The 16700-nt window shown below is 37.7% G+C and overlaps 1 protein-coding gene across 6 annotated transcripts in view; it reads right to left on the reverse strand.

Moving 5' to 3' along the window:
• SRGAP3 (SLIT-ROBO Rho GTPase activating protein 3) overlaps window positions 1-16700 on the reverse strand; it is a 214210-nt gene that overhangs the window by 95871 nt on the left and 101639 nt on the right. For all 6 annotated transcript variants that reach the window (XM_060766278.2, XM_060766282.2, XM_060766281.2 and 3 more), the window contains exon 2: window positions 10942-11137. In XM_060766278.2, the coding sequence (XP_060622261.2) occupies window positions 10942-11137 (196 nt within the window). The remainder of the gene's footprint in view (window positions 1-10941; window positions 11138-16700) is intronic.

Below are 16700 nucleotides of genomic sequence, written 5' to 3' on the forward strand. Positions count from 1 at the left end.
TTGCTTTAAGTTGAAAATTATTGAAGGCACATAACTATAACATTTTCAAGAATATGCATTTTACAATGTATACGTACACTTGAAAATTTAAAGCAGACAATCTGCATTACAAACTTTGTAATGCAGAAAATGTAACACAGACAATCTATATTACAAATTTTGTAAATGTACAGATTTCAACAGCAAGTCATATCTTCATTCATCTTTAGTACCGGAAAATGAAAACTGGTAAGTTTGCACTGAATCATGAAATCACTGAGTTGGATGAAACCTCAAAGGTCACTGAATTCAATCCCCTGCTGTGTGCAGGATCAACAGCAAAAGCTTCTGCAGCAAGCAGCCGAGCACTCTCTTTTTAAGATACCCGAAGAAGGAGATCCTATCACCTCTCTAGGCAACTGATTCCACTTCTAAACTGCTCTTACTATCAAGAGGTTCCTTCTGATGTTCAACAAAAATCTACTCCTGTAACCTAAAACCATTAGACTTTGTCCTATCTTCTGGCCAGCAGAGAACAGGCTTGTCTTTCTCCTCCTCGTGACAGCCCTTGAGATACTTAAAGAGTATTGTTCTGCCCCTTCTCAGTCTTTTCCTTACCAAAATGAAAATGCCAGCTTCTTCAAACTTTCCTGGTATGTTTTGCATTCCAAACATCTTATCATCCTAAATGATCTTCTCCAAACCTGCTCCAACTTGTCTATATCCTTCTTAAAACAGGGAACCTTAAACTGGAGGAAAATATCAGGCTACAAGAACTGTAATTCTTTCCGCAGCACTCACTTCTGCATACAGTGATATTGTCCTTTCCTAGCATCAAGACGCATAGTCATACATTACAGCCCTGCATCAATTTGACATGTTCACAGTTATCTGTACCACAGCAAGCTAAAAATACAAATTATTTCAATAGCCCTGATGTGGTAAAACATTCACCAATTTCACTGATATACATCTCCAATACAAGCCCCCGGTGACGCAATGGGTTAAACCTTTGTGCCGGCAGGTCTGCTGACCAACAGGTTAGTGGTTCGAATCTGGGGAGAGCTGGTTGAGCTCCCTCTGTCAGCTCCAGCTCCCCATACAGGGACATGAGAGAAGCCTCCCACAAGGATGGTAAAACATCAAACATCCAGGTGTCCCCTGGGCAACATCCTTGCAGATGGCCAATTCTCTCACAGCAGAAGCAACTAGCAGTTTCTCAAGTCAGTCCTGAGACAAAAAAGAATCTCCAATACAAAGAGAAGAGAATTACAAATGTTTAAAGCATATGGCTCTTTCATTGCTTGTTAACTTGACATCATTAAATATATCAAGAGGATCTCTGGTTAGGAGAAGCTGGTAGTCATCTGCATTCTTTCTATAACTATACATACTCCAACCTCTTGCCTTAGCTTGGCAAAAGTATAAGTTGGCTAATTGTTGAAAGCAACAAATTTCTGAAATTACATTTATGGATTTCATAGAGCTTTAAACCAAACCATTGTGATTAATGAAAATGTAATGTTTCTAAGAAACTCCCTAAAACCATTACAGCATATTTTCCAATGCACTAACTGTTCTTAAGATGTGTTCAAAATGCAAAAGGTTGCAAATTCTCATGGAGCTCTCACACAAGAGGATCTCAAAGCACTTATTACATCTTCCAGAGGCTACAAAAATGTGCCAAGTACATTTTACAGAAAATCAAAACACAAGGAACTTCAGGAACCTATCCAGTAAATTTTTGCTATGAGCCATAGTTCTTCTAAATTGAAATAGGAAAAGAAACCCTCTTAAGCTAACCACTAAAATACAGGTGTGGGGAATGCACACTCCAGATGTTAAGATTGCAAATCCTATCAACCCTAATCAGCACATTCCTGAAGTAAACCCAAGAGGGTTAAAGCGACAGATGTTATCTTTCATACAAAATTCGTAATGCAGATAAAATGGACACTAAATTTGGCTATACTGGCCCTATTTCATATCATCCTTTGGTGCAAACTGATTGCGTTCTGCTTGAACTCACTCATTAGATGTGGCAGCAAAATCAATGGCACAACTCCTAGCTGGCCTCACAGCTCAGAAACACTGTTTTCTAGGCAGAGAACTCAAAGTGACTTGTGGAGGGTTCATTGCTGTTTCACTTCTTTATTGACAGCCCATGTAGCCTCACCTCCTTTACAAAGTATTTCAAGGACTTTGATGCCAACTTCATTTCTATACAGAGACACATAAGTTAATGTCACTCTGCAAACTTTTTGCAAAGCTATCCAGTAAAAGAACCATCATATTGAATCCAAGTCACTGTTGCAGAGGAAAGGACGATAGAAAGAGTTAGACAGGGTGCTGCTAAAGATTATTAATGTGTAAAGCAAATAAATGGTTCAGTTTTGCTAAGTTCAATTTCCATTTTCCCTTTGAAATCATAATGTTCAATAATATATTACTGCTATTTAAAATTGATGAACCACTTTATAAGCAGCAACAGAGTTTCTTTGCTCTTAGAGGCCGCCAGAAATAGTTTCACAAATTCACTACCATATAGAAGTTTTCCACATTTGACTGGCTGAGTAACAGCAGATTATAAAGAGCCAGCCTGCATAATGCTACAAAAGAAAACAAACTTCCAACCCAAACAGCATGTCACAGGAAGCAGACAATATTCAATGAACTAGAAAATGAAACCCATTTGCTTTAAGACACTGATTTTCATTGACCTACAAGATGTTCAAGATGTCAGCTCAAGTACGAACTGAATTCCTCCTTGAGCCATGAATATTCATAGCATGTTTAAAGGAAAAGTCATTGAAATATTAATTCTCACTTAGTTTCCTGGCAGTGCCGAGACGTCTTCTATACAATCGGCCTATGCAATGCTCATATAAAGTGGTAATCATGCAAGCTTCCACATATTGTTGGACTGAAACAACCAACAGCCTTAGCAATCACAGCCAATGAAAATGAATTCTGGGAAGTGCAGACCAACAACGTCTGAAGGACTCCATGCTTCCTACTACCTAGTAGTAGATAACAAGGGTGAAGATCAGAAAAGAACATAGAAGCACTTGTCCAAATGTATCTCCCTTTATGAGCCAACTAGAGCTTTAAGATTTGCTGGGGAGGCCCTCTTCTCAGTCCCACCTCCTTCACAAGTGCGACTGGTGGGGACAAGAGACAGGGCCTTCTCACTGGTGGCCCTTCGACTGTGGAACTCCCTTCCCAGTGACATCAGACTGGCTCATCCCTCCTGGCTTTGTACACAGGTGTTTGGGGAGTAGGGTAATACGGAATTCAAAGTGAGAAAGGCGGGGTATAAATATAGTAAACAAATAAATAATAAATATTGAGTTATACTCTCAATTACTTTATCTTAGTTCGTTGTTTAGATTAACTAATAATGTTCATTTGTTTTTAATGTGTTGCAAGTTAACTTGAAAGTTGAACATATTTCAAATACTGTAGTTAAAAGTGCCTGGAACCCAGTGAAGTGCCCCAGTGTCTTCACTAACCAGAATTCCTTACTCTGTTTTCCACTCTTATGGGTTTCTCTTTCACTGTTTGGAGTGTGTTAAGATGAAAGGGAAGCATGACATAAAATATCCATCCAAAATTTTCCAACACCTGAAGTGCAACACTACACAGCATAAAGGAAGAGGCCATTTTGCTAACAAAGGCTATTGTGTCCATTGCAAAGGCAATGTCTCTTGAAGCATTAGTAGATTCCAGGCTTCTTTGTCTGGCAAGAGTGATGAAGGGCCAACAGATTGCAAAAGAATATAAACAGAGATTGTTCCAACCCTCTATTGCACATCCTGTTCCTTCCAACAATACTTCCCATTTGTAAGCTGTAAAGCTACTTCAGTTCAGCTTACAAAGCACTCAGTAAGTGTGTGTGTGTTTTTTTACATTGGGTGTGTAATTTACGCTGGCTTTTACACTGGGTAGGACTGTAAACAGGATTTCAATTTTTGCCTTTAAAATGTAATGATGCACATTGCATACTGCATTCTCCTTTATAATACTAGTGTTCAGCCTGCCTTTCAAGTCTTCAAAACTGCTGCTGCTCAGAGTATTTTATCTTAATCAAAAACACCATTATCACCTCCAGAAGCAATATGTACTATAGCTAAGTGTCCAATATAAACAACGTTCCGAGTAATCAATAATCAGAGAGCATATGGGGAATGCGTACCTTTTCAAGACAGTGTCTCATATTTATAATACCGTGTTCCTTAATATGAAATAAAGTGCAAGGTCTAAATGATCTTTGCCCTGCCCTGATTCCACACTGCTATTCACAACTCCCATTTTCACATTAACACAGAAAAAGCAAAAAACCTCCAGCTGCTTTTGCTTGGGGACTTAGTAATAATTAGTTCAACATTCACAGTATGTTCCAGGGCCTCCTCAATCCATTCACCAGATGCTACTCTTAGCTCCATCTGGTTGCCAAAATGAATGGAGCCACAATGAGATGGCTTTCTGCTTTCCAACTGCAACAACAGCCATGGGGGTTTCATGATTCTCATAAGGGTTTCTAGCCCATTAGGTTTGGATGCCTTCTTTAATTTCACCCTGGCTTCTACAACCTCCCTTTACATAAATATGAGCACACACACACACACATTTTTCGGATTAAATGCAGAATTATAATTGTTCTAGTCTTGAATAATACATTTATCAATATGTATAGTGTTCACATTTCCTGTCATATTTCCAATTCCCAGGTAGGCAGAGCCCAGGAGCACCTTTAAGCAGGACGGACATGTTTTCCAATTAAAGTATTGTTGTCCCTGCTACTTTTATGGCTACTAATTCATCTCTGGTCTTTTTCTCAGACTTGATACCTCAGGCACCATATAAAAGTTAAACTAATGGAGATAAAAACTCATTAAGGTAAAACGCACAAAAAAAAAAACATTATTCTGCCCTGCAACTTTATTATATGTTGGATTGAAAACATTTTAAAACATAACTTTCCAGAAGGCGAGAGAAAAAAAAACACAGAACAATATGCAATTAAAAACCCTTTTTTCATAACAGGTCCCTTGCTAGAACTAAAAAAGTCTTCACTGGCCGATGAAAGGAAAATAATTATATAGTTTCCTAACAAAAATGGCATTGACACAGTCAATCATTCTTCCGTAGGTGACCATGTTGAATACACAAGCCCCTTCTACACAGCTGTATAAAATCCACATTATCCGCTTTGAACTGGATTATATGACAGTATGAAGATAACCCAGTTCAAATCAAATAATTTGATAACCTGGATAAACTGGATTATCTGTCAGTGTATAAAGGGCCACAGATGAGCAGTGAACTGTGTGACTCTGTATAAAACAGCTCTGTAGGCAACTTTACTTTGAAAGCACCAAATACTTTAGGATACTGTATTTCCCATCACTGCTATGCTTCACTCAACAACTCAGGCCCCTTCCACACAGCTGTATAAGATCCACATTGAACTGGATTATATGGCAGTGTGGACTCAGATAAACCAGTTCAAAGTAGATATTGTGGATTATCTGCCTTGATATTATGGTTTATATGCCTGTGTGGAAGGGTCTCCAGTTCTCCTACAAACTGAGTTCCCTTCTACACTGCCATATAAAATCCAGGTTAGCTGTTTTGAATTGGATTATATGGCAGTGTAGACTCTGATAATCTACTTCAAAGCAAATAATGTGGATTATCTGCTTTGATCATCTGGATTATATGGCATTGTAAAAAGGGCCTAAGGTTCAGTCAATGAACACAAATATCAGAAGAACCTTTCTAGAGAAAGACTACCTGCCTCCATATTTATGTTTTCCCTATTTTCTGTATGTGTGTTTGATGTGGATTTCTGGAGGAAGGTGGGGAGCTTCTTTCTATCAGTTCTGATGGGGCCTGATTCCACTTTTTATTCTTATTTATTCAACATCTGTACGCATTGTGCTTTAACACTATCATTGCAATGTGTTTACCAGACAGACAGATTGTGAGTTATCAATGCACAAGAATATTTGTAACACTGATTATGAAATAGGAGAAGTATTAATGGTGGAGTTATACACTCTGGGAGTTTGTCTTCAAATCTTTTTTTTCTAAATTTTTATTTTGTCTATGAAAGCTGAGACTCTTTTCAGAACAAAGAAGCTACTACTTTGTATTGACTAACCTCTAATCTCAGATTGCAGTGGAAAGGGTTCTCACCAAGAATGAATAGCTGAGCTAGCTCTCCAAAACTCCTAAATATTTCTCTGAATACTGAGATATAAAATTTGAGATTTTATTTAGCTTATTTACCTGGAAAGGGCTTTAGAGTTTGAAGAAGAGTGCTGACTCTGACCTCAAAATAAAAACATATAATACATTTTATTTTTCACAGAAATGTTCATTTATGTCTATATATACACGCACGCATGCGCGCGCGCACACACACACACACACACACACTCATTACGCCAATGAAGTTTCCCATGAAGTAAAGCAGGATATCACCATACCTTAATGGGGGAAATGAAAGTTGGTATATGACACAGGACTTAGATGGAGACAAATGCTATGAATTCAAAAAGGATTCAGAGTCAGACAACAGAAAAATAGAGAGATCAGTGTTGTAGTCAGGGTTAAAGCTTTGGCATACCAACTCCACAGCCCTTCTAGGAGGTGATCTGTTGATGCTATTCATTTCAATGTTATAAGAAGAGAGTGTTGCATTGCTTCTCACTTTTTGTCACTTTATAAAAATAAGTAAAGAAGAGAATGGCATAAAACTTTAATTTGTCCTTGTAATTGCCTCCTAAAATACCTTTAAAATAAAAATGGGAAGTAAGCAGAAAATATTTATTGACATGTCAGTAAACTATTTTTGTTACACCCTCATTACCCACATACTCAACCCTGCCTCAATAACACTACTTATAACCTATTACTTCCCTATAAAACTGTTTCCATTTTGCTATACCTAATTTACACTCCTTAATATCATGAAAATGGTACAATCTGGCACAAAAATGCTATAAAATAAGTTGACTGTTGGAATTTTCCAGATTCAGCGTTTACTCCATTAGTCTCCAGGGTCTTCATCCTCAAATTCCTGCATTTCATGAAGCTGTTCAAGGGTTTCAAATCCAGCACAAGAGCACAATTATGGCATTTATTCAATATTTTTTTCTGTGCCGAAATACACAGTTTTAATGCTTGTGTCAAAACACCTTGACATCATTGTTTCAAGATAGAGATCCTACAGACAACCAGCGAACACTGATTGAGGAAGGTAACCCAAGGTCACTTACATCTTTAAAAGTTAAAATCAGCAGTTCGATATAATTTTTACTGTGGTATCCCTACTGTAAGTAAGCCTCTACTTCTAAAGCCATATGACTCTCAGAGAAGCACACTTCTCTATACTTTGTTTTCATATAGCTGTATAAATGTATGTTTTGTTATTACACAGCTTACGTCTCCTTTATCTAAAATGTATGGGACCACAGGTTTTTCAGATTTCAGTTTTTTGCAATTTTCAGAATATAGTTAATCCTTCACATTCACTGCGGTTAGAGGCACAGGACACCCGTGAAAAGGGGAAAAATGCAAATAAAACAATTGCTATTGTTTTCTTTGGGGAAATGCCTCTCTAGAATGAGTCTATGATCAACTTCTGCTGGATGCTGACCACAAAATTACATCAGAGGACTTAGAGATTCCCAGAAAGATAATTGTAATCAAATCAATGTATAATCACCTCCACAAAAGTCAAATCAACTATTGTGGAGTGCTGACTGTACCTATATTTGCAGAATGACTGAGGGATTGAAAGGAATGCTGCTGAAAATCTCAGCGCGTGCTGAGATTTTCTTAAGAAACTTTTACTCCACCACTGATGGAGGCAGAGAAAGTGGGATGGATTCCAAGTCAAGTGCCTTGATTTATACAAAGCCCCTGTAAAAAGCAAGTATCAGGAGAAGGAAAAATTCAAATGCCTCCAGCTGCCACAGTCAAGAAGAATACTGGAAAGCTCTAGCTAAAGTGGCATACTTGTGTATCTTTCATTAAATTATCCTCTGGATAACCATGTGACCTATGCTGAACTGAGCAATCTAAGCAGGATGTCAAAAGAGCATAGATACCTTGTACAATAAGAGCCCAAAAATTGTGAAAGCTATATCCCGTGCTTCAGAAAACATGGTCTCTCTAGGAATTTGCTAGGTTGTCCAGGCAAATTCTATGATGTGCTTCCTCTGGAAGCTACAACGGAGTTGCACTTGAAGGCATAGCAAATTCCTAGAGACGATACTTCCCCACATATCTCTACGTCCTCCAACACAACATATTAGTATGGTGACATAGAAAATCAGGCAATTTAATGGCATTCATTCATATCCACAGTTTCAGGGTAACCATGGTCTGACCAAGATTATAATCCCTGTGGACATAGGGTCCTACTTTAGCATATGTTAGCATAGAAAAGCATTATTGAATTAGGCCAGGACCTACAAAGTTCAACTAATAGTTTCCCAAAACAGCTAACCATATCTCTCTGAGAAGCCCATGAACAGGAACATAAGTAAAAAATCTCTGGGCCTCATACCTGCCTTTCAATGGAAAACATTCCAGTCCTTCTCTTATAGTGAGTAAAGGGAGGACAAAACTGCACTCACAATAATGCCAATAAATATGAACCATCATTTCCATCCGTTTTCATCTTAAAATGAATTGTCTTATTTTTACATTGTGCTTCGCGCAGTCTGGGCAATGCCTGGATGGAAACATAAATTATCATTTCCAGGAAGATTCTAGGAGTTATACAGTAGTTCAAAAAAGGTAACTTTATCAAGTTCTGCAATACTAGGCATTTCATCAGTCTGATAGTAAACTCTACGCAATTTGTTTTCAAAGTTGGATATGGTTAGTAACTCCATTTGTAGAGCACTGAGGAGATTTCAGAACTCTGAAAAACCATCTCCTATTTCAAAGCAGGACGTCCTGCCCTGCATAAAATGCTGTGCTAACGTTCTGCCTAAATACAAAAGCACCGTTGTTCCCAAAAGGACATGGAGTCAAGTAAGCTTGAAGCAGAGTTATTGAGGCAAACTCTTCCACAGACCAAGACAGGGTTATTTAATAAAAAGAGGATATGACATATGAGCAGCAAGAACGCAAAATACTGGGCAGACTCTCTACACTAGTGGCATCAGGCTAAAGAGATTAGAGGGATTTAGCAATACAGAGTAAATAGGATTTTCGTAACAGAGTACAACCAGCCACAGCTCAAAACAAGGCGGAGTGTTGCAGAATTAGGGGCTATCAGCAGTCCCATCACACAGCCAAGAGTGGAATGACACAGAAACAATCAGTCAAATCTACCATTATTGGAAGAAACAAACAAAGCTACAGCTGGAGAGCTGCAGAAAGAGTATACAGGACTAATATTCCCTTGTTCTTATTCTAAGCACATGTAGAGTTCATTTGGAGTTCAGAACCTCCAAGGCAAACATCAGAACATGGCACATACTAGAAAGCATCAGTCATGCTCTCATGAGCCAGACAGCCAAGATCACAACTAAAAGCCAAAGGGAACGCCTAAAAAAATTCTGAAATACTAGTTAAAGAGAAGGAAACAGATACTTTAAAGCCTTGGACATTACTGCCTGGCTTCTGTAAAACCAAAAGATTTTTGGCAGTCCTGTGCTGCCCACATACATATAGACTAAAAATACAGAATGCAGCTCAGTTGCATTGAGCATCATGTTCCTAAGAAGAAATCTCTCAGCCTCCAAATCTAGCTCTTCGTAAACAGTATTATTTTTATCAAAATGTACCATGCAATCTACATATCCAAGAAATCAATGTATACTTATTCACTTTGCAATGGTTCTCAACCTGTGGGTCCCCAGATGTTTTGATCTACAACTCCCAGAAATCCCAGCCAGTTTACCAGCTGTTTCTGGGAGTTGAAGGCTAAAACATCCCAAAGAACCACTGACTGAAGGCCTTTTGTACAAGCTATACCCACACTCCTCTTGGTACTTCCATCATTTGTTTTATACACCCATACGAAGTCTGGGAACATCTCTTATGTTGTGCTGTATTTAAATATGTAACAAAAATGGTTGCAAGTCTCATGTTCCACAGTGTCATATATGTCATAATAATAATATTATAATAACAACAACTTTATTTATACCCCGCCACCGAAGGGACTTGAGGCGGCTAACATGAGGCCAAGACCAAGAATTACAATAAGTCAAAATAAAATACAGACAACAAATAATAACATCAAATAAAATGTGAACAATAACCAAATAATACAATAAAGTAAAGACAATAACATAATAACACATAGTATAAAGTGAAAAAGAATTAAACAAAGCAAGCTGGGCCAAATGCATCTAACTTTCAAAGCTCTAGAAAAATCTAGCTTCCTTAAATTAAATTAAATTAAATTAAATTAAATTTCTAGCTAAGTCTGAAAATATACTAATAACAGTCAGAGCATTTTAAAGAAATAGTTCAGCATTATTCATAAATCACATTACACACAGTGAGAATACAGGAAAGTGACTGATAAATGTAATCATTTAATCAATTAAGCAATGAATAAATCAGGTAACTGAAAATGTCTTACTTGGTCACCTTACACAAATGTCCTTTACAAACTCTGAGAAGTTTAATGAGCAGGATCCTATTGTTTTTTGTTTAGTTTGTTTTTTTTATTTCATTCTCTGTCTCACCTACTACCACCAGCACATCTGAAAGGGTTCATTTACTCTGAAATTAAACCCAAGAGGTTCACTATTCAAGGAATCACTAGAACAGTGGTTCTCAACTGCTGATCTTTCAGATGGTTCCTGACAATATGGACACTGCACGGGATTACTGGGAACTAAAGACCTAAACATCTGGAGGGTTGAGACAGCTGCTCTAGAGCATCCATGCACCTTGGATCAGAATTAGGAAATATGTGCTTACTTGAACTGATGATGTTCCCTAGAGCTGCGAATCTTCGAAGAATATCTTTCTGCCAGTTTTTCCAGGTTCCTGGAGTATTCCAGTTCAATCTCGGCCTTTCTGCGGAAAAACTCCTGAAGGTCTTGAAGGAGCTGCAACCGGGATTCAGATTGTTGTTCTAAGCATTTGAACTGTTCCACCAACTGTGTACGAATTTCTAGATGAACAAAACAGGAAACAAAATGACATTATTAAACATTAAGATTGCAATATATATGGAAATCAATCTCTCACTTTCTATTTGTCTAATACCTTGCCAGATTTTTTTCAGATTTTGGAATACTTTTATTCCATCTTGGTGTATGAGATCCAAGTCTGAACACAAAATTAATTTATGTTTCATATATACTTTATACACATAGACTGAAGGGAATTTTATACACTATTTTAGACATTAACCACCAGAAAGCAAGGGCATCGTTATTTCAGCCACCCATGTGCACAATTTTGGAGTATTTTGGATTTCAGAATTCCAGTTAAGGAATGCTCAACCTGTACCAACTTTCAGGAAAAATACACAAGTATTTCAAAAACCAAGATGTTCTTAGCTTTATTCAACTTCTGCTGATGTAACTTCTGCTGATGTAACTTCTGCTGATGTAACTGCTGATGTAACTTTCTTATGTGGAAAGAAGAAAAGCAATACTAAGGAAATTTCGAAAGTTGGCATGAGCACAGAAACAAGAGAAGAGTAAGAAGTCTCAATCCATGTAGTGAACTGCATTTACAGAGCACTTACAACTCAATGAAGTAATGAACTAAAAGCTCAACTATCATTCCAAAAAAACCAGAAAATGCTATAATGCAGTGAGTGGTTTCAATACAACTCCTGGAGATGAGGGTTTGTATCCATCCTGCTCTGCAGTTGAAATGAACTGGGTTTCATCCTGGGCATTATATTCTCTCAACTTTACTAAAGGCAAAAGCAAGCATCCTCTGAATACATCTTGCCAAGGAAACCCCAAGTTAGGGTCACCATAAACTGGAGGCAACTTGAAGGCAGGTGGCAACAAGAAAACCCCATGTCTTTAAAAACTGCCATGATAAGATGATGTGTGGGCATAGCATAGGACTACGAGAGAAAAATGCATCTGCCAAAAATTGCTACCACTATCAGAAATGTACATGAATTAAAGGAAGCACCTGCAAAGCCAAACACAGTTCATCCGAAATACACAAGCATTTGAGTTGTCAAGTCCAATAGAAGGCTAACAAAATTCAAATGGAAAAAAATATTCTTGCCATGGTCACTCTGTAAGCATGTCATGGTTAAGAGAAAGATGGATCAATGAGCATGAATGAGACAGTTCCAAGACCAAGAGAAAGTGAATTATTGATATCACAAACCTTACCCCTGAACTGACCTTCCAGTCCCAGGAAACACTGTGGCCATACTGTTGTCAATTTTTTTTATAAGAATGTGAAGCACTTGAGGCTTAAACCACCTAGAAAAAGAAGTACTTTATCTCACACACTTTTGTTGCTTGGTGGCAAAGGCCACAAACCAGATTTCATATCTAAGCACCATGGATGTTGTTCTTTCCTCTCTGATTGACAATAAGCTCATAGATCATTGCCTTCCATAGCCAATACAGGCATGGTTGTGCCACTGGCTTTGCATGGCAGCCACTCCCTTGGGAACACCATCCTTGTACTCCTGCCTTATCCATGCAGTTTAGCCATCAAACAGAATCATGACAGGACAGAGATTTTCCCCTCTGGTGGCATTCCTTATACGCTTTACTTCTGGAGATATGATGTACTAATACAGAACGTCCTTCAGTCAGAACATCTGCAAAAATCCATAAAAGCACAGAATAACAGAACTGGAAGAGACCACAAAGGCCATCCAGTCCAGTCATACAGGAACACCAGTCAAAACAATAGTTTCCAGGAGATGGTGGGGGACAGGGGATGAGAGGAGTAGCATCAACAGGACTTGAGGTATATACATTCAGTCCTCCACTGAGGTAAGGAGCACAGGATCTCTGGGAAAAAGATTTTTAAGTTTAAACGTGTTTTTTTTAACTCTAGGAACTTTCAGATCTTCCAGCACGACTCTATGGTCAACTTCTGCTGGAAGCTGAACATAGAATTTTATTAGTTGAGAATCCTAGAGAAAACAGTTTAATCAAATATGTGAATAATCCTGTCTGCAAAATCAAAACCACAAATGTTTTTTTTATTATTATTAACATCCTATGCCACATTTTCCAGGTTGCCAAACCTTCTTCAGTTTTTTAAAATGACCAGGAGACCTTCAAAAGGCTTAAAGGAGTTGTAAAGGAATTCAATAGTTTTCAGTTTAGCTGTACTTTGGTCTTTAGTCAGCAAGCATTTCCTTTAAAAACCCTAAATTCAGCAACTTTTGGAGTGTGCACTGACTTGCACAATGGCAGCTTTTCATGGGACGTATTGAGATAAATTTCTTCTTTCCCATGGTGATATTTATCAAGGCCTAGCTTTATTCAGTAGTATCTGTCATTTTAATATGCCCTCTTTAGCAAATCAAGCTGTCTTCATGATATATCGCCTTGCAGATCAACAGAAGAGAATTGTTTCCTTTTGACGTTTATCTGTTGCTGCAAAAGACCAACCACTTCTCCTCTCTATCTCCCCCTTCTAAGCCCTTTGCATAATGTAAGAGAGGCCGCAAATCCCTTACTGTGGGATTGATTCTTGGAAGCCAAACAATCGCAACCAGGAAAGAAAGGAAAATTAACTCTTAGTCTCTAAATACAACCGGACTAGCTGCTAAATGAGCCAGTAGGACATCTGAATTACTGGGTGTGTTGACATAGCAAAAGAAAGCACCAGGGCAGCTGAATGTCTGGAATGTTTATATGCTATTTTTCTGAATGAATACTAGGAGGGGCTTCACCTCCACCCAGATATTTATTGATGGGAGGAGTTTAATTTCCCACACAAAAGAATACTAGCATAGATGTGAAACGAGGAAGTCAACGTGGTAGAAAAAGACCAAAGATAAATCCTTCCTAAGAAGATGTTCCACACAAGAATGCCAAAACTTACTAAGATCATGATCTTCTGTAGTCAGCCTTTGGAAAGTTCATTCATTATGTGTTTTCCGAGGATTACTTTAAACAATAATGTATTGCCCTGGGAACATTCACACTTCAGAAATAAAGTGCTATTATTCCACTGAGATAGTTATGGTTCCATCCAAACCGAGATTGGCACTTTAGAGAAAGGCATTTCGAGCTCTTGAGCAGATTACTCAAGTGCCCCTTGCAATAAAAAAACCTCATGGGTTTACCATGGGGCCATGGTAAAAAAAAATGAATAATTACACTATAATTCTGTTTTTTCTCTCTTCTATTTCTGTAGTGTGAATGGGTCCCCAGATACATACAGCAATGGGCTTTAGTGACCTTCTCCAAGGTCTCAGGCAGAGATCTCAAACTGAAGACCCTTCATTTGTAAATGCCAGGGCTTTGAAGTTGAGATAGCCTGACACCGAACAAGCTGTTTTAGGGCACTGGATGTATATTGTATACCATGGGTGTATAAGGTATGCCAGTGGTATATACTGCAAGATACAAAAGTACCACAAAACAATGCTGCTGGTAAAACAATATGGTGATCACTATCTTTTTTGAGACCTACATCATCATAGCTCACCACACCTCTGCACATCAAAGCAAAATAATGAAATAAGACCTATATGTTATTCACATTCTAATGTTTCAATAAATTGGTGTACTTTTTGTACCTCCCACGTGCACACTGTTTAAATATTTTATCAGCTCAACTACTTTGACCAACTTATTAAAACTCAGGCTTATTAAAATACATATAAAGTGATATTATGCAATTCCATGAAACACTTTTAATATTTAGAAATACCACCCTGTGATTGCTTTATTAATTACCTACTCTGGGTGTTTCATAAATTAAACCATGTTATATAAATACAAAAATAAATAAAGGCATGCATGCAGCACCAGTCACAGACCCTCTCTGATATCCAGCCATCAGATGTAATGAGTCATCACAACAATGGATCATTGTGGCTGTTATTACAACATCCGAGCCACACAGAATGTGATATGGAAGGCCTTTTTGATATATTGCAAGATACACTCACAGGTTGAGACTACTGTCCTACATCTCACAGTGAAGTGTCCCCACTACATTCAGTAAAAGCATTTCTAAGCAAAACGACAAAATCATATTGTAGTTCAATTATTTTCAAAATGGGTGATTTCAGTGTAACATCTTTCTATTCTTATTACTGAAGTATAAAAAGTGAACTGCAAGGTATTGTCCATAGTAATACAGAACAAAGGTGAGGTATTACTTAACCAAACAATTCCAAAATTAATACTCATTTGAAGAATTGTTAGTTCATATAATGAATTTGTTTCCAAAACAACTTACTTTCACTGAAACCATTCAATAATTCAGCAGTAAATTTACTTAGGAGTAAGTTAATAGAATTTAATTCTGTTCAGAAATGCAGGGAGAATAATATTATTTTCCCCTTCTACAACCAACAGTATTGATATCTTTTAAACTTTGAGGTTGATTTCATTTAAAACACTGGCCTTGTTTTTAAAAAAGAAAAAGAAAAGCAATAGTAAAAAGGCTTTTTCTAGTTTTTTTGGTTTTGAAAACAAAATTTCATAGTATGACAAATTGTGAGTTTCTATCTCATTAAGCTTATTTCAACTAAGGCAATCCTCAAGTTACGAACAAGATAGATTCTGTAGGTTTGTTCTTGACTTGAATTTGTTTGTAAGTCAGAACATGTACATTTTAAAGTGTGTCTCCATTCCATAAAGTCTTTTTACCATTTGGTAAATTGTAACGCTTATACATATAAGCTTTGGAAAGCATAGAAACTCTTTCAAGAGTGAATTTCCCTTCCTAGGGGTAGATTTCTCTCACTTCCTGTTGTTAGATCCTCATTCTTAACTATGAGTTGTTTGTAACTCAGGGAGTGCCTGTATCTCCCTTTCTCCGGAGAAATATTTGACAATTATATCTGTTGAATAAAATGTGTTATTGGGAGAACAATCCATCTACTTTGTAACATACTGTAGATGTTTCTCTAGATATTTCTGCCTTCTACAGTATAATAGCATATTCCACTAATTTCAAAGACACCAGTGGTGTACATTACAAGACACAAAGGCACCACAAAACAATGTTTCTGGTAAAAACAGAACAAGACCCAAATGTATCAAATCAAAACAATGGATTAAGATTTTTTTTCATGCCAGGAGCAACTTGAGAAACTGCAAGTCACTTCTGGTGTGAGAGAATTAGCCATCTGCAAAGACGTTGCCCAGGGGACGCCCGGATGTTTGATGCTTTACCATTCTGTGTAACAGAGGGAGCCCACTCTCCCCGGATTCGAATCACAGACCTGACGGCCAGCAAGTTCAGCCGGCACAAGAGTTTAACCCATTGCGCCATGGATTAAGATGAAACAGCTGGACACTAGTAAATATCAGCCAGCTATAATCCAATCCACATAACACAAACTATTTAGGTTCTGACATCAGAATCAATGTATTTATGAGGAGCATCTATTGATTTTTCTCCTTGACCCACAAACTTCCGACCTCCTTTTTTTACTTGAGTGCCAAGCTTCAAGAGCCAGCAAGCTGCATTGCTTTGACAGTTGAACTATGACTCTGGAGACCAGGATTTGAATCAAACATGGAAATCCACAGGGTAACTTTGGTAAGTCA

This window comes from Anolis sagrei, chromosome 2 (genome assembly GCF_037176765.1).
Source record: "Anolis sagrei isolate rAnoSag1 chromosome 2, rAnoSag1.mat, whole genome shotgun sequence".
In the NCBI taxonomy this organism is placed as follows: domain Eukaryota; kingdom Metazoa; phylum Chordata; class Lepidosauria; order Squamata; family Dactyloidae; genus Anolis; species Anolis sagrei.